General features: G+C 50.3%; 1 protein-coding gene and 1 non-coding gene across 2 annotated transcripts; both read left to right on the top strand.

Moving 5' to 3' along the window:
• The first annotated feature begins 518 nt into the window (after window positions 1-518).
• LOC118775421 (transportin-2) lies at window positions 519-17,332 on the top strand. The gene is made up of 25 exons (XM_036525334.1): window positions 519-681; window positions 2,063-2,162; window positions 3,056-3,131; window positions 5,053-5,202; window positions 5,331-5,437; window positions 5,797-5,930; window positions 6,066-6,147; window positions 6,438-6,560; window positions 6,955-7,073; window positions 7,417-7,477; window positions 7,978-8,149; window positions 9,340-9,492; window positions 10,517-10,742; window positions 11,866-12,037; window positions 12,364-12,450; window positions 12,536-12,643; window positions 13,026-13,184; window positions 13,850-13,937; window positions 14,202-14,300; window positions 14,473-14,568; window positions 14,941-15,016; window positions 15,171-15,270; window positions 15,915-15,989; window positions 16,638-16,773; window positions 17,226-17,332. Exons 2-24 carry the CDS (start codon window positions 2,064-2,066, stop codon window positions 16,743-16,745), a joined length of 2,670 nt encoding a protein of 889 aa, XP_036381227.1. The 5' UTR covers window positions 519-681; window position 2,063; the 3' UTR covers window positions 16,746-16,773; window positions 17,226-17,332.
• On the top strand, window positions 5,655-5,724 carry LOC118794288. The gene has a single exon (XR_005005765.1). It is a non-coding gene; the product is annotated as a small nucleolar RNA SNORD41 (small nucleolar RNA).
• Window positions 17,333-18,497: the final 1,165 nt, after the last annotated feature.

Below are 18,497 nucleotides of genomic sequence, written 5' to 3'. Positions count from 1 at the left end.
GTGACAAGTGGTAGTAATTGTTATTATTGTTATTATTATTAATGATAATAATAATAATAATATTCACTCCAGTGTGCGTCAATACTACAGTAGTATTTATGTCTCACATTGGAGAGACAAGAAAAGGGGCAATCCGTTTGTGGGTATAAATAACCCATTTTTTCATTTAACTTTTCACCAGGGTATGTTGGAGCAAAGCATTCTAGCAAAACACTTTATTCAATAGCTAGGGTGATGAAGAAAGTCACCCACCTGAAAAACGCGTTTCGGTCTTGGAGCCAAAATGGAATCCTACCGCGTACGCTTTGAAGAACACTTTCACTCCTTCTCGTAATCATTGTAGATATGTTGGGGAAACTGTTGAACGTGGTGCCAGCAGAATTTTTCAAGTCTGTTCATGTTAATTGGTTGAGCTAGAGTTAGAGCTGTAACGGAAGCCGATATGGGCCAATAACGATTATTAGGTCCGGCGTGCACCACCCCGCTACCCCACTCCCAACACTGCGTGATAAGTAGACAAGGACCCGGGAGTGAGTAAGGCAACAGCAGTTGTAGCTTGAACGAGAGAGGAATTAAAATATCTAAACAAGATTGGATGAGGCAGTCACGGTTCATTTAGTTGTTACCATTGAGGCACGACCAGCAAACGGATTTAAAAAATTAAATATTCGTCAAGATCAGGTATCGTTAAAAGCTGTGGCGGTATTTTCAACATTCAAGATTGGCTAGCTGGCTAACACCAGCCTGAATAGAAGGGGTTGCAGGCAGTGTAGCTGGAATAGTAATGCTAGCTAATAGCAATGGCTCGCAGACGCGTCTATGGCTGTTACATACTGTTTGTTGTTACTTTATGTAGTTAAAGAAGATTATTATACCTCCGGCGTGCTTTTGTAGATGTGCACATCAGTTCAGCGTGGCATTGACTGATGTCGTTAGCTCTCCAGCTAGAACGAAGTGTATAGCTAGCAAGCTAGCTGCATTCCGAAAACGAGGCCGCCAGGGCCTTGCTTATGGCTGAAGCCGGGGAGTGATAGTATTTGCCACACCAGTGGGGCGCATACCTCCGCATGGCTCAAATCAATTCGGTCAGTCGCTTATTCGCGAATGCACCGCTGAATTGGACTTATGCCGATTTAGACTAAATATAAAGGCAGGGGAATTAAACGTATGTTATCTGCATTTTTCGAAGGTAGACCGCAAGCTTTCTAGCTTCCACTTATTGCGGAATCAACGCTTATGCACGGCGGAAGCATGCCGGCCAGGGGTGGCGAGATTGTGGGAGTGGGGAGTAGGATAAGCCGGGCTAGCTAAGCATCCAGCAGATGTAACACGGGGTCGGTAACAGCGCTCGCATGCTGATACATAATTACCCGTCTCGTGACTGATTCCCAGCGTGTCCTTGTACGTGCGCAGCCCCCTTTCTGTCCGGTCCTGTACAGTTGGATGTAATTGTTACCGGGCTATAACGGGAGGCTTGCACAGACAGCTGTGCGCGTCAATATTTTGAGGTATATGTCAAACGGGCTTTCGTGCTTTTTATGTGGAATTGCTATGGCATACCGTTTTCGTGAATGTCATTGTGCCGACGAATGCAACGCGAACTTAAATTGTCCGTTTTGTTCGGATCTGCGTGTACGAGCAAGGCAGTTTGATCAATCGTTGGATTATTCAGCCTCGCAGTTGGAGTAAAATTGTTGTTTAAAGATGAACGTACGTGAGACGTGCCTAGATATAGCAGTTCATCACAGTCATCGTGGTTTAGGATATATATTACAGGCTGTCGGTTTTTATTGTCGGTGCGGATTCAGTTGCTCCCGAAAGCGCTGCAGTGAACGTAGTAGTCTGAGCACTGGGTTCTGGCCCCGAGAGCAGCTTGTTCCTGTACCAGGTTGAAGGACACTTGTACCCTTCAGCGAAGTTACTTCATCCAATGAAAACTGAAACCTAAGTGCTTCCAGTGATGCTGGAGAAATACATCAGCTTAGACAGTGTGTATGTGATAAGTAATGATGGTGATGATGACGATGGTGGTGTGTGTGTTTGTGTTTTTGTCGACATCCAGGATGGAGTGGCAGCCAGATGAACAGGGCCTCCAGCAGGTTCTCCAGCTCCTGAAGGACTCCCAGTCCCCAAACACAGCCACACAGAGAGCTGTTCAAGAAGTATCCTCACACCTGTAGCACACGGGCCTGTGGCAGGGCTCAGAATGAGCGTTCTCTCTCTCTGTGTGTGTGTGTGTGTGTGTGTGTATGTCGGGAGGGGTCGTAATGATCAGGTCTAAAAGTCTTAAGGTTCTCATGTTTTAATTTTATACGGAGATTAAACATATCCATGGCGCTCAGTTCATAGAGAAATAATGGATTCACTAGTGTATTTGACATCAGCCTGGGTCAGGTTACAGTTGTTGCTGGAGAGCTGACTTACACATGTGACCTGCTGCATTTCAATGCTGACTTTGCAAAGCTGAACGTCATTAAAGTGACACTCCACTGCAAATTTGAAATTCCACCCTGTGCGTTTTGTTTTTTTTTTTTTTTTTTTTTTTTGATGGGAGTTGGAGTTTGGATTTGTTACCTCAGGTAATCTGGGGAGAGAAGAACCCGCTGTGACTTGATTTTTTTTCAGCAAATTCTGAAAAATACCAGCAAGCTGAAGGACAGTCAGAATCTGCTTGAGTTCATTAGGGATTCAGCTTTCTCTGGAAATTGGACTGATTAAGATTCAGTGTTACCAGGAAGGATATATTTGGTGACAATTTCCTGGAACCAGCTAGATCCCCACAGACAAGTCATTTGTAGTCACAATTTGGCAACCAAACCAAAACTGAAGAACAAAACAGCATGTCTTCAGTCTAAACAGTGCGCATTTTAAAAGACCTCCTCTAATGTGAATTATATTCAGGGTAAGATGATGTTTCATGACTGGAGACTTTCTCAGAGGAACATTGCTTCAGTTTTATGGTCTCTCAGGGTTTCATGTTACTTCTGCTGTCTCAGTTCTGGATGCTGTTTGTGTGTTGTTGGTGTGATATTATCATCCTTAACAATGTTGTAAGAAACTGGAGCAGCTAAACCAGTATCCTGACTTCAACAACTATCTTATCTTCGTCCTCACAAGCCTGAAATCTGAAGGTAGGATCCTTTATTTACTCAGTCTGTTAGCCACTGATAATGTTCAATCAAGCAGGTGCGCAATCCATCACATATTTATAAACTATGTTTGTATGGTTCATGATTATACTGGCTTGTTGGTTAAGTAGCTCTTGTGGGAGAGGTTGCTTGGGAGGTGGATTTAAATGCTTCAACGACCACCACCAGCACCACCTGCGAACCCTCGGTTTGGCATTCTACTCTCAGCCCGGGGACTTCCAGTCTCAGCCCCCCCCCCTTTTTTTGCTCCTGTCAGTCTGCTGGCCCGGGTGCTTGGCAGCTGTAGGGGCTCAGACGGTAATACTGACAGCGTCTAGCCCGGTTTTCCCAGAATAATGACTGCCGCTCCGCTCCTCAGCTCCTTCATGGCGGCCCGCACTTATGTAACGCATCCTTAATGAAGGACGGGGCGGTGGAGAGGACCCCTGCTCAGCATCCACCCCCCCCCCCCCCCAACCACTGCCACGCATCACACGTACAATCAGGTCACCGTGGCGCCGCCTGTGCGGAGTCCTCCGAGCCCCCCCCCCCCGGCTGCCCGCTTCGCCTCAGCGCCGCGCCGCATGCGTTCCTTGAAGGCTTGCTGTGTCCGTGCGGCAGGTCCTCCTTAAGTTTTCGGGTGCGCCGTCTCCCGCTTCGTTCTTGGTTCTTGTGCTTGACATTTCCACACGGAACACACATGGTTTTGTCCCCCCCCCCCCTCGCCACCCCTAATAACACGCATTGGCGTTTTCCGTCATCACCCGTCTTTGTTCATTTCAGCTGAACATCAAATGTGTTCGTCAGCAGTGTGGCATAGCGGAAAGTAGCAGGGCTCATAAACAAAAGGTTGCTGGTTTGATTCCCCGCTGGGGCGCTGCTGTTGTACCCTTGGGCAAGGTATTTAACCCACAATTGCCACATATGCAGCTGTATAAATGGATAACGTTGTAAGTGACTGTTTGTGAGTCACTCTGGATAAGAGTGTCTACTACATGACAGCAATGTAATGCACCCTCTCCTCCCAGGGAGCCATGGGGCTGATGTGTGCCCCAAATTGAGTGCCCGCCTCTGCATCACACATGCGAACACTGGACTGTATGAAACATGTGCCAGTGGATAGACCGCGTGCACTGACGAGCTGAAACTCGGGGCCGAATCGAATGGCGGAAACGGTCGAGTACATTCAGTACAGCTGGTGCCGCGCGCGGGAGGGGCAGCGTGTCCTACCCAACGAGCGCGTTGCCGTCCGTCCGTCCGTTTTTAGCCGGCGCGGTCTCGGACTTAAAGTGTCTCTTTAAGGCCGCCCTGTGTGCCCTGTCTCGCACGGTTCGAGCTCGCATGTGTAATCAATCTCGGCGATGGAAAAAATTCCACCGATGCCTACAGTGACACTCCCCATGTAGTCGGGAATGCTCTGGGTTTTTTAGAGGCAATCAATGAAACAGTGTGACGGAGCGACATTAAGAAGAGATGATGAAACCAGCAGGGGCTGATGGCTGATTTAGATAGCTGCTTTTCCCACATGGTCACAGGGTTAAGCGTTTCCTTTGTGTTTTTGGTTCAGATTTTTACAGTGGTAGTCTAATGCTTTTGCTCCTCTTTTTTTTTTTTTCCCCTCCCCTGTGTGTCCCCCCCCCTCCTGCATCACTGGCATTCTTTTCTCCCCACTTCCTGACCCTACCCCCACCCATCTCTCTGTCTCTCTCTCTCTCTCTCTCTCTCTCTCTCTCTCTGTCCCCTCAATGCTCTCTCCCTTTCTCCCTCCCCCACCCTTTCTCTCTTTTCTCCCCTGCTCCTCTCTCCCTCTCTTTTCCTCTCACTCTTCTCTCTCTCGCTCTCTCTCTCTCTCTCTCTCTCGCTCTCTCTCTCTGTCTCTCTCTCTGTCTCTCTCCCTCTCTCTCTCTCTCGCCCGCCCTGTCAGACGAGCCCACTCGCTCTCTCAGCGGTCTGATTCTGAAGAACAATGTGAAGGCTCACTACCAGAACTTCCCCCCGGCGGTGGCCGACTTCATCAAGCGGGAGTGCCTCAACAACATCGGCGACCCGTCCCCCCTCATCCGCGCCACCATCGGTGAGCCTGGCCCTTGCACTTGAGTGTGTGTCCGTGTGTCCGTGGCAGACTATCAGATTTGTTCATGTGTTTCTCAGTGCATCTTGCTCGTGTTTTAGAGAGCTTACCTCTGTCTGTGTCCTTGTCAGGTATCCTTATAACCACAATCGCCTCCAAAGGGGAGCTACAGATGTGGCCAGAGCTGCTGCCTCAGCTGTGCAACCTGCTCAACTCGGAGGACTACAACACCTGTGAGGTCAGCAGCCCTCCTCCTCCCCTTGAGCCTTTACGGGCTTCTGTTGCTCTCCTCCTCGTCCTCTGCCTCTCTTTCCCCTTCCTCTGTCTCTCTCCCTCTTTGTCAGTCTGTCTGTCTCCGTCTCCCTCTTCCTCTGTTTGTCTCTCTAACTCTCTCTTCCTGTGCCTCTCCCTCTGGTTCCTGTCTCTGTGTGCTCTGTCTTTTTTCCTGTATCAGTCTGGATGTGATGGAACCCCCAACGCCGTGAATTTCAGTGATGCTGGATGTATTCATACTGTCTGATCCAGAGAGCGGCAGCGCGTCTCGTGCCGCTCCGTCGCTCTGTGTTTGACTTCTTCTGTCTGTTTCTCCCCGCGCAGGGCTCCTTCGGTGCCCTGCAGAAGATCTGCGAGGACTCCTCTGAGCTCCTGGACAGCGACGCCCTCAACCGGCCCCTCAACATCATGATCCCCAAATTCCTGCAGTTCTTCAAGCACTGCAGCCCCAAGATCAGGTGAGGACGAGAGGGCGCCCCTCCTCCCCAATCTCTCAGCCCCCCAACCCCCCCCCCCCCCCCCCAGCTGCTGCCTGCACGCACACCCCCTCTGGGTCACAGTTTCAGGCCCGGCATCCTCTGTCTCCTCCACAGATCCCACGCCATAGCATGTGTGAACCAGTTCATTATCGGGAGAGCGCAGGCCCTGATGGACAACATCGACACCTTCATCGAGGTGAGTACTGCCTGCCTGCCCGCCCTGGCGCCGGGGCTTAGTGCGTAGCCCTGCTCAGCTGGGGGCGTCTGGTGCCTGCTGCCCCAGTGTGGCGGCATAGCATAGCGGTAAGGAGCAGGGCTTGAAACTGCAAGGTCAGTTCCCTTCTGTGAATGTGAATATCCAGCAGTATAAACGGATAACTTGTAGAAATTGTGACCTATGTAAGTTGTTCTGCATAAGAGCGTCTGCTAAATGACAGTAATGTGATGTAACGGGGTGAGAGTCCTGCTTCTCTGTGTGTCCCGCAGAGCCTGTTTGCGCTGGCTGCAGACGAGGACTCGGAGGTGAGGAAGAACGTGTGCCGTGCGCTGGTCATGCTGCTGGAGGTGCGGATCGACAGGCTGATCCCTCACATGCACAGCATCATCCAGGTGAGACGCCGCCCCCCCCCCCCCCCCCCACCCCCTGCTTCCCTCTGTCCTCCTTTTCCTCTCCGTTCGATGTGAAGCTTTTCTGCTCATTACCCCCCCCCCCCCCCCCCCCCCACAGTTACACGCTCCCTCACACTGTGTGCACTCACTATCTCATACATCCTCTTCTCACTCACCATCTTTTTCTCTCTTTCACCTTCTTCCCTCTATTTCACTCTCACCCCCTTTCTCCCTTTCTCACTCTTTCTTTCTGCTTTGTTTCTCTCCTCCTTTGTGCCTCTGTCTCTTCCTGTCCCTTCCTCTCTCCCTCTCCTCTCCCTCTCTTCCCCTTTCTCTTCCCCTTCCCCCTCATGTTCTCTCCCCCTCTCTCACGCTTTCTCTTCCCCCCCCTCAGTACATGCTGCAGCGGACCCAGGACCCGGATGAGAACGTGGCTCTGGAGGCTTGTGAGTTCTGGCTCACCCTGGCGGAGCAGCCCATCTGTAAGGAGGCTCTCTCAGGGCACCTGGTGCAGTGAGTATCTCACTCTCACTCTCACCTCTTACCTTGGTTGAGCCAGTGTGTCTCTTGCTCTTACTTCAGTGGGATAGTGTGTCTCTCACTCCTGCCGCTGGGTGATAGCGAGTCTCACTCTTACCCCTTGGGGAGGGCGAGTCTCTCACTCTAACCTCCCTGGGGGACCAGGGTGAGTTTCTTGCTCATTGACTTTATGCAGGGGAGTGAGGGGGGGGGGGGGGGGAGCTTTTTACCGTGGTGTGGGTTTAAAAGATATGAAAGCTTTAAGATAAAGGGGATTTACAGAAAGGCTGGGAAGCTGGAGCTAAATCCTGGTTTGTTGGTATCCTTGTCTCTTCAGGCTCATTCCCATCCTAGTGAACGGTATGAAGTACTCTGAGATCGACATCATCTTATTAAAGGTAAGCCCCCCTCCCCCTCTCCTCTCTCACCCCCTCCCCCTCCCTCAGAGGCCGCTGGGTGTGATGACAGCTTTGTACGTGAGACTGTGCTGTGATGTTTTTGCTATTCATACTGTAACCCGAGTCTCCCGCCTCTCGGCTTCGCATGGCGAACACATTTCCATGGCAGTTACCGAAATCGGCGTTTTAAAGCTGACGTTAACCTGCGCTTATCTAACGGGCCGGCAGTCGGCCGCCCCAAAACCGCACCGTTCCCGACTCCCAGCCCCAAGCGAGTCACATGAGACCCTCCCAAAATGATGTCCGCCATGTCTGTCGGCGGGGCGATGGATCGGGTCAACAGCTCTGTTTCAGAGATTCTTCCCCCCCAGGGAGTGTTACGTTACACCAGGCAGCAGGCCTGGGACGCACGAGCCGGCCGCGTTCGCGCGCCGCGTGAACTCTTCCCTCCTCTTTCTCACTCCCTCCGTTCCGCCCCGTCCCCGTCTCGTTCCCGCCAGGGCGACGTGGAGGAGGACGAGACCGTGCCGGACAGCGAGCAGGACATCAAGCCGCGCTTCCACAAGTCCCGCACCGTCACCCTGCAGCACGAGGGCGGCGGGGGTGAGGAGGGGGAGGACATCGACGAGGACGAGGACGACGACGACGACACGCTGTCCGACTGGAACCTCCGTGAGTGCCCCCTCGCAAACTCACAGAGCGGGGGGGGGAACCATGACCATCTTACAGCACATTTGCACATAGAAATCTGTCACCAGGAACACAATAGCAAATAATAGTCACTCTCTCATGGATCAGCCAGTTACATTACATTACGTTATTGGCATTTAGCAGATGCTCTTATCCAGAGCGACTTACAATGTTATCCATTTGTACAGCTGGATATTTACTGAGGCAATTCTGGGTTAAGTACCTTGCCCAAGGGTACAGCAGCAGTGCCCCAGTGGGGAATTGAACTGGCAACCTTCCGGTTACAAGTCCTCCTTTACCACTGTGCTACACTGCCACCCCTGTTTCATCTTTTTGCTTTAGCTCCATCTCTCCAGTACGTTGACATGATACTGAAGTTCTTCCCACGATTACGTTGTCAGTCAAACAACCTGCCCTGTTTTGATCCTCTGATCCGTCCCGTTCACTTCCAACCACCGCATCCCAGCACCCCATGCGGTACGCTGCTCGGGGTATGGAGGATACAGGCCCGGTGCCAGGCCTGCAGAGTATGGTACATGTAGGTTGGCAGAGGGTGCTATCTGAGGGGGCGGCGCACGAGCGTGGGCAGGCTGGAGTGTGGATGTCAGTGGGGTTTCGTGATCAGCAGCTGCCTGTTGTGATTATCCATACAGTCTGGTCCACAGTGGCGGAGGGGTTGCAAGGGTGGGGGCAAGGAGCATTGGCTGACCTTTTAAATCATTCTCCTCCAGCCTCCTCCTTACCTTCCCTGAAACGCTTCCTTGCATTTCCATATGAAACACCCTGCAGTGGCTGCAGTCTTTCCTGCCTAGAGGTCCTGTAGTGGTGAGGGCAAGTGGGTGTTTATCAGAGGCAGCGATGTGGTGTAGTGGTAAGGAGGGGTGTGTGATAACCGTAAGGTTGCCGGTTCGATTCCCAGGTGGATCATGCTAAATGTTGCATGCTAAATTGTTTAAGTGAAAATTGAGCAGTATTATATGGATATTGTGTAAGCTGTCCAAGTCGCACTTGAGAAGTGCATCTAATAAGCGTATTAACGTTACCGTACCTGCTCCTCCACGTATCAGCGGAGGCAAGTGAATGGACGTCTTTGCGGAGAGGAGAAAGGTTGGCTTTGTGAAACTCTCACCTCTCGCCCCCCCCCCCCCCCCCCCCCCCCGTCCCTCTCACAGGGAAGTGCTCGGCGGCCGCCCTGGACGTCCTGGCCAACGTGTTTCGGGATGAGCTGCTGCCCCACCTGCTCCCCCTGCTGAAGGGGCTGCTCTTCCACCCCGACTGGGTCATCAAGGAGTCCGGGATCTTGGTGCTGGGCGCCATTGCCGAGGGTGAGTCCCGATCCCTCCCTCCCTCTCTTTTCTCTCCTGCACCCTCTCCATCCTCCCTTTCCCTCCTCTCTCCCTTGCCCCCTGTCTCCTCCACGGCTTACTTTCCGCTCTCTCTCTCTAAGGCATGCCAGCCGCTGCACCCTGACTGTAGCAGGGTACTCTTTTAGTCTGTTTTTGCTGTGAGGGTGGAATAATTTTCCTTTTCCTGCTTTTTTTGTCTGCGTGTAGTTTGTCGAGCTGAGCACTGTAAGTCACTCTACAGCGCCTGCCATATAAATAATAACGTCATCATAATAATTATTAAAAAATAATTAATAATGCGGTTTCATAAGCAGTTAAATCCCAGGAGTAGCACAGGTCTATGAGTCATGCAAGGCTTTGTAATTATCAGACAGCATGTTCTCAGGAAAGGATTGAGACTGAGCCTACGGTTTAGCGGAGCTGAGCAGAGCGAGCGGCGTCATCCGTAAAAGGGAATCTCCGCCGTCTGCAGATTCCTCCGTTCCGTCTGTCCCCAATAACGGGTGCTTTGAAGTACCCGATGTTCAGCGAATCCGTGCGTAAAAAGGATTTTCAGCGGCTTCGCTGGAATCGCTATCTGCGCTCGCGCGGCTGGTGAGCACGCCCCGGCCGTAGGAGTGCAGGAAGCGGGCGGTCGTGGTCGTGGTGCAGGGGATTGTGGGAGCGCTGACTTTTTGCGTTTCTGCGGCGGAATGTTACTGTGCTGTCTGCGTTTCCTGCAGGGTTCCTGGTGACAGTGTGCACAATGCAGCTAGTCCACAGCAGGACAGAGGAATGCGTTTCTGGCATCTGTTTGGTTGTGCCCTGCGGTTTATGATAGGATGCTGGGTAGCTTGGTCCTGTTGTGGTTCTCTTGTGGTCGCGATGTGAAACTTGGCCCATCGCAAGCGCTAGCTAGTAGACTTCAAAAGTTGGCTTTGTCCCAGGCTGGTGAAAGACCACCAGTGACTTTGCCCAGCAGGGGCGCACGGTCACCCTCCTGTGCCCTCTTCGTCCCCCCCAGGCTGCATGCAGGGCATGGTGCCCTACCTCCCGGAGCTCATCCCCCACCTCATCCAGTGCCTGTGTGATAAGAAGGCCCTGGTGCGCTCCATCGCCTGCTGGACGCTCAGCCGCTACGCCCACTGGGTGGTCAGCCAGCCGCCCGACTCCCACCTCAAGCCCCTGATGACCGAGCTGCTCAAGAGGATCCTGGATGGGAACAAGAGGGTACAGGAGGCCGCCTGCAGGTGCGTGTAACCCCCCTCCCCACCCCCCCTTCCTCAGAGCACAATCTGTGCTGCAGGGCTACTCCTCTCTTACCCGCTGATTTACACTTGGGCTGCTAAATATGTTACCTCGGGTGGCAGTGTAGCATAGTGGTAAGTCGCAGATCTCATAACCAAAAGGTTATTGGTTCAATTCCCCGCTGGGGCACTGCTGTTGTACTCGTACGCAAGGTGTATAAGTGGGTAACATGTAAAAAAATGGTAATCTATGTAAGTTGGTATGAATAAAAGCATCTGCTAAATGCCAGTAATGTAAATGTAAATGTACCCTCTTGACCCAGATGGTCGTGGCTTTAGGTAAACCGCCACAGCTGACCCCTGTAGCTCCCTAAAGGATTGACTTGGCTGTCCCAGCTCTGCTGAGTTCTTGTCCCCATTATACCTGCTCTTTGATGTTGGACCGGAATGCTTGATTATGAAATCTGCAGAATAAACATTTCCATTAAAACCAAGACAACAAACATTTAAAAAGAAGCTGTGTTTTTCAGCCCGACTTAAGGGGGTACCCTTCAGATGGATTGGGAACTATTGGAATTTGCACTGAAATACAGCACCTGTCAAAAGTTTGGACACACCTACTCATAGAATGTTTTTTCTTTATTTTTACTATTTTCCACAATTACGATATTAGTAAAGACATCAAATCGAATTATACAGTGACTGAAAAAGTGTTAAATGAAAACTACCTTATTTTACATTGTTCAGAGTAGCCAAAAAAGTTTTTAAAATTAAATTTTTTTGAAAAGGAATTGTATTTATAATATATATTTATAAATACAGATTTATATATGTCTAACAAATCTCAAGCATTTAAGTGTAAGTTTAAAGAGGGATCATCAGAAGATAAATCAAGATGAAAATGTCTTTGAATGCATGTTTCCCATTATTTTAATCAGCTGTGTCCAACCTTTTGGCTGGCACTGTAAATACTGCTGTTTGAGCTCTCGGCAGACAAGCCATCGAACCTGTGCATTCACACTATAAACACACCGGTCGCCTTGTACTTTGAGACTGTACCTGTCGGAGGTGTGAGGCACAGACCCAGGTGTCGCTCTCACTCCCGCTGTCCCCCTTTCACCCTCAGCGCGTTCGCTACCCTGGAGGAGGAGGCGTGCACGGAGCTGGTCCCGTACCTCAGCTTCATCCTGGACACGCTGGTGTTCGCCTTCGGGAAGTACCAGCACAAGAACCTGCTCATCCTGTACGACGCCATCGGCACGCTGGCCGACTCCGTGGGGCACCACCTCAACCAGCCGGTGAGTCCGCGGCGCGGCTGCCCCCGGGGATTCTGGGCGCTGTGATGGTGGCTTGGGGGGTCCCAGATCTAACAGACAGCTCCTGATGCAGTTGTGCTTTTAATGACACACGGAAACATTTTTTTTTTTTAATTTCTCATTGTTTGAGAAATTGGTTGGACTGATTTCTGTCCGTGTGGTTGAGTCATTTGCCAGTCTGCCGTAGTTGGTGGTTATGTGTCTGAGTCTGAAGAAGCGGCTAACATTGGTTTAACTGATGTATCTAAGAGGATGCCACATTAATTTATCCTTCACCTCATACCATGTGCCGTTTTCCCTTCTGGCAGGAGTACATCCAGAAGCTGATGCCCCCCCTCATCCAGAAATGGAACGAGCTGAAGGACGAGGACAAGGACCTGTTCCCCCTGCTGGAGGTGAGGGTCCTGTCTCTGGGGTAAGATGCCATGTCCGTCAATCCAAGTCGTCTAGCAGTGCTTAATTCCCTTTGTCGCCCCCTAGTGTCTGTCGTCGGTGGCCACAGCCCTGCAGAGCGGCTTCCTGCCCTACTGTGAGCCGGTTTACCAGCGCTGCGTCACCCTGGTGCAGAAGACCCTCGCCCAGGCAATGGTGAGCCCCGCCCCCCTGCTCAGATTGCTTAGGTTGCTGGTTTGATTCCCCGCTGGGGACACCTCTGGACAAGGTGCCCAGGATTGCCTCTGTATAAATGGATTGCATGTAAAATTTATAACCATGGAAGTTGCTCTAGAAAAATTTAATGTAATGGATTTCTCACTGGTGAACTATATGGACACTCAAACGTGCCAATCCGTGTCCTGTTTGTCCTTGTACGTCCTGTTATTCCCCTTCTCTGTTTCAATTTGGGTTGATCACTTTACACCTGAGACGGGGGAGAATGATTCATAGGAGAACTGGCCTTATCTGTAATACTTCCCCTCGCTTTACCATTCAAACCCCTGAGTATTTTGACTGTCCATCCCCTTTCCCCTAGATGTACAACCAGCACCCCGACCAGTACGAGGCCCCTGACAAGGACTTCATGATCGTGGCCCTGGACCTGCTGAGTGGGCTGGCCGAGGGGCTGGGGGGCCACGTGGAGCAGCTGGTCGCCCGCAGCAACATCATGACCCTGCTCTTCCAGTGCATGCAGGTACATCAAGGGGTGTCAGATATTAATGCTGATGTGGTCTGTCTTTATCATAAACGGGTCTTTACATTGTAGCACTACCGTGGTGTGTTACTATTATAGAGAGGCTTTTGCACTGTAGAGCTGCCATAGTGTGTTACTGTCATAGTGAGGTCTTCACACTTTAGGACTACTGTTGTGCGTTACTATCATAGAGAGGCCTTTACACTTTAGGGCTACCATGTTGGTTTACTATCAATTGGAAGCCATTAAATTCAGTCACTACTGTGGCAGGGTTACAGCTGTGAGCTTCAGACACTGTGATGCAGCACTGCGCAGTACGCACTGCTCTCCGTGTGGCTTTGTTTTGAGCACTCTTGTACCTTAGTTTTAATTAAGTGGATCCTGGATAAGGCTGTCTGCCAAATGGCAATGAAAAAGTTAATGCAATGTGCAAACGGGGGTGCGAACTCATCACGACGCCAGTTCTTCTCTGGTTGTTCTGAGCAACTGTTTGTATGTGTGTGTGTGTGTGTGTGTGTGTGTGTGTGTGTGTGTGAGAGAGAGAGAGAGTGAGAGAGAGAAATCATCACACTGCTGACATTACTTTGGTCACACTGGGGAGCTATGCCTATGTTGTGTGTAGGTGTAGTGAGATTTGAGATTTGAGATTGCTGTGGGTTCTACAGGACACAATGCCAGAGGTGAGGCAAAGCTCGTTTGCACTGCTGGGAGATCTGACCAAGGCCTGCTTCCCTCACGTCAAGCCCTGCATCGGTAAGGCCCGCTGCTCTTCGCTGCCCTGGAGAGGATTTTGGTGCAAAGCTGAATAAAATGGCTGACAGAAACGAGCAATAACCAGCAATAACGAGTCACAAAAATGTTCAGGTAACACATCTAATGATGTGACAGCTGATGACGTGAACCACGGGTTCTTCTGGAAGTGATCTTTTGTATTTCTGTGATGCGTCATGTCAAATGGGACCCCAATGTTTTTGATTCAGTTTGTTTAATGACTCCTCCTCTCTTTCTCGCCCCCAGCGGAGTTCATGCCGATCCTGGGCACCAACCTGAACCCGGAGTTCATCTCTGTGTGCAACAATGCCACCTGGGCCATCGGAGAGATCTGCATGCAGATGGGTGAGGGGGTGATGGCATGCTTACGTTTGGGAACAGTTGTGCGTTGTCAGTGACCCACTGATGTGAAAGAAGTCACACTGTTTCTTTATGGAGGGATATGTCTTTCTGTTGGCTCCTACCAGTCAAAGATTGACAGTATCATGCAGTCTCTCTTGTTCTGTGGTTTCTGCAGGAGCGGAGATGCAGCCCTACGTGGGGCTGGTCCTCAACAACCTGGTGGAGATCATCAACCGCCCCAACACACCCAAGACCCTGCTGGAGAATACAGGTATGGCCTGGCAGAGCTGGCTCGTATCTGGCGTAGGGTCACATGATCAGAAAGTGTCATGTGACCCCCGGCAAAGCTGCCTTTCCTGTTCCTTTTCCTGAGAATGTTTTTTTTTTTTTGTTTTTTTAAACACTTGAGTGTAACTCACTATGTTTACCTTTGGTTATGTAACTTGGTGGTACCACCTGCTTTGTCCCACATCCATGATGATTTTTTAAACAGACATTCGAAATCTGAATCCACCCTTGTGGACGTTTGAGTGTGTGGACAGTTGTCTGTGGAGCTAGGGCATTCTTATGTTGACCAAACTAGACTGTACAAACGGGCTTTAAATTGATGTAACCCCTCCTCCCCCCCCTTTTTTTTAAATAGCCATCACGATTGGACGGCTTGGCTACGTATGTCCTCAGGAGGTGGCTCCAATGCTACAGCAGTTCATTCGACCCTGGTGAGTGGATCTCCTCCGCGCTGTGCTACACTTCATGTCATCCGGTCCACCAGGGGGCACTGTGCTTAAACGTTATCTCTTAAAATGTACTGGTGTGGAGTTCTCCAAGTGTGAGTTCGTTAATACATTTCGCTAATGCCTTATTTCATTGCAGGTGTACCTCGTTACGGAACATCCGAGACAATGAGGAGAAAGACTCCGCCTTCAGGGGGATCTGTATGATGATTGGAGTAAACCCTGGCGGTGTGGTCCAGGTGAGGGAAAAGCCAGAGAAAAAGCCAGTGCTCTTTTTTGAATTGTGATGTCATAATGTGTAGAACAGTGTTGATTACTTAGAGCAGTGGGCCCCATTTAGGTATACCCAGAACAAGGTTCTTGCCTCATTGTCTCCTAAATCCAGTGGTTGAACAGGAAAGATGTAGAGTCGTAAGAATTTTCCCTGGTAACCAAGATGACTGAGTGTGTATTCATGTCTGTGCTTTTTCCAGGTAATTTCACCAGCTTTAGTAATATTTGAGAGCCCTAACTAAACTAAATTGCCGATTTCCAAAATTTTATGGTTTAAAATGTAATGTGAGGAATCATCCTGAGGACCAGTATAGGTCGTTTTTGGGTTTTGTTTAATAAAAACGGCTGGATGTGGGGATTGTTTTGTTGGATTTTTTTTTTTGCCTCTGTTAATGTGTGCTGCATCTGCATCGGGCTCATTACTCCCGGGGCAGATTGTGTGGCAGTATGACTCAGGTTTATCAGTGAGTTCGGGTCGTTAAAAAGGCTGGAGGACGCCGGCGACAGTGATGCGATGATGTTGAGCTGGCAGTGGGTGACATCACGGGCCCCTGGGCCTCTCGCATCTCTCCTGTCTGACGTCTGTCCCTGTTCGATCGTCTGTCCGCAGGACTTCATCTTCTTCTGTGATGCTGTGGCGTCCTGGGTCAGCCCTAAAGATGACCTGAGAGACATGTTCTATAAGGTGAGCCCACGCTGACTGCACCCCCCTCTGATGGCTGTTTGAACATTATCCCTGTGACCTGTTCTATGGCTCTGAATACAGCTGCAGTGCTGCAGGATATTCTACTTTCAAACCACAACTTTATTAACATTAACATTAGTATCATTTAGCAGACACTCCTATCCAGAGCAATTTACATCATACATTTACAATTTTATCCATTTGTACAGCTGGATATTTACTGAGGCAATTGTGGGTTAAGTATCTTGCCCAAGGGTTACAACAGCAGTGCTGCAGCGGGGAATTGAACCAGCAACCTGCCGTTTGCGAGTTCTGCTCTTTACCACTACGCTACATTGCTGCCCTGCTATTAAGTTGTAAGGGGGGTAATGTTCCTATGCTCTCAGCCTCTGCACCTGTGATGACATTCGAGATCTGAACCTGGCTTGTGGACGTTTAGGCTCTGAGGGCGCGGAGGCGGAGAGCGCGGAACCAGCGGGTGGTGTGCATTATGGGATGTGTTTAGGGAGAGGGCGAGGTCTCCCCTCAGCAGCGGCCCCTGCCTCGGCAGAGCCGGGGGGGGGGGGGGGGGGGGCAGAATTATGGGAGTTAGCTGGCTTGTGCTGCGATCATTTCCACTCTGACTCCAGTCTCTGTGTTCCGCCGCAGATCCTGCACGGCTTCAAGGACCAGGTGGGCGAGGAGAACTGGCAGCAGTTCTCAGAGCAGTTTCCCCCGCTGCTGAAGGAGAGGCTTTCGGCCTGCTACGGAGTGTAGCCCCCCCGATGCGAGACACCTGTGTCAGGTACACACACACACACACACACACGCTCACCTAACCCAGGGAGGGGGAAGGGGGAAGGAGGGAGTGTGCCATGCCAATTTTATATGTAATTCAGATGCAGCTTGCTACGCATAAATGATGACAGTTGACCTGTTCTACCAGATTTAGCTTCAAGTGTTGATCCTCAGTTTGTGTGCTGGTTGCAGTAACACACAGTCCTCCAACACGTACAGCACTGGTGTGAAAGAACAATAAAAATCCATCTCATTTCCTTTAGAGTCACAGCAGGGGACAGCGTGCCTCGCTATAAACAGATTATGCTAATATGAGACCCAGAGAGAACGGTAGCCACAATTTATAATTTCATTAGTGTGTGATGTAATGCATATGGCCGCTGAGGCTGTTAGTGTTGTAATGGACACCCCCACCCTCTCCTTGCACCCCGCCCCCCCCAACCCCTCTCTCTGCTCCAGGTATATGGACGGGAGGGTAACTGGGAAACTCATCCAGCTCTGTGTATTGCACTGCCCTGATCGTGGGGGAGGACGGATCCGTTCGGCCCGCCTCTCCAGACAGACCCCACGCCCTGTGTGTCTCTTAAAAGGGGAGGGGGGATGGGGGTGGGGGGAGGGTGACCTCTGGATCAATGCTGAAAAAAAATAACTCCGGTGTGGAAAACGAAACCGTTGGGTTACGGAGGGAGGGAGGGAGGGAGGGAGGGAGGTTTGCCAGCTGTTTTATTTCTCCCGTTTTTTTTTGTTTGTTTTTTTTAAGGATGGGGAGGGAGGAGGGGGTAGGTTGTTTTAAATAAACCTGTGTTGGGCAGGGGGGGGGGATGACAATGACGACGACTGCAGCATTTGAAACAACACCTTCCACACACAACCACAGACCAACGAAACGCACATACATATAGACCCAGACACAGACCCGCGCAGGCAGACGCATTTAAACATGCAACACACACGCACAGACAATACGCAGTACAAAAAACACGCGGTGGGTGGGTCTGTGATAGCGTTGAGCTAATTAACATCGCAGTGAGATGTACCGTATAGGAAAACGTTGCCGTAACTCTTAAGTCTATGGTTCGCTCGTAATCATGGGGAGGAGAATAGCAAGCAGTTGCATCTTTGCTATCCCAGCATTCATAGTCAGGAATGACCATTAGTACAGTCTGCTTACCTTAATCTGCGTGTATATTTTTTCCTTTGGTTTTCCCTCAAATTGTGGTTGCAGAATTAGTTTTTTCTCTCTCTCTCTCTCTCTCTCTCTCTCTCTCTCTCTCTCTAAGTGAACATGGTTAAAATAGTTACTTTCCCCAAGGTGGACGGGAATAACACTTAAAGGAATCCTAACTAGAATTTAAACGTTTTGTTGCTATAGCGATGGCAAAAGAAGGAAAGGAGGAACGGATACCGTGGTGAACGCACCTTTAGGTTAAGTTTGCTGTATGTTTGCGTGTAGGCCTACTTGTTGCATATGTGTGTGTACCCGTTTTTTAAAAACGAGTCTTTTTTTTGTTGTTTCGGAGGTACCTGACACTTGATTCGTTTTCCCCTCTCTGAACCTGGGAGCCATTCCCGACCTATGATTCGGCTGATAATCAACATTGGAGGAGGAGAAGAGGGGAGGGTCCTTTTCGTGTTTAAATCTGGTGATGCCATAATGAGATTTGAGCTGACTTTGGTCTGATAGGAAAAAATATGAAATCTGCAATGAGGCTTATACTGTTGTACAGGATA

The sequence above is a fragment of the Megalops cyprinoides genome, chromosome 1 (genome assembly GCF_013368585.1).
Source record: "Megalops cyprinoides isolate fMegCyp1 chromosome 1, fMegCyp1.pri, whole genome shotgun sequence".
In the NCBI taxonomy this organism is placed as follows: Eukaryota; Metazoa; Chordata; class Actinopteri; order Elopiformes; family Megalopidae; genus Megalops; species Megalops cyprinoides.
The sequence above is the reverse complement of the archived record's forward strand: the minus strand, read 5'-3'. Positions and strand labels throughout refer to the sequence as shown.

Coding starts and splice junctions, on each gene's coding strand:
- LOC118775421 (XM_036525334.1), top strand. CDS start 2,064: ATGGAGTGGCAGCCAGATGAACAGGGCCTCCAGCAGGTTCTCCAGCTC. Junction 12,038..12,363: donor GGCACCACCTCAACCAGCCG/GTGAGTCCGCGG, acceptor CCCTTCTGGCAG/GAGTACATCCAGAAGCTGAT. Junction 15,017..15,170: donor CAGCAGTTCATTCGACCCTG/GTGAGTGGATCT, acceptor ATTTCATTGCAG/GTGTACCTCGTTACGGAACA.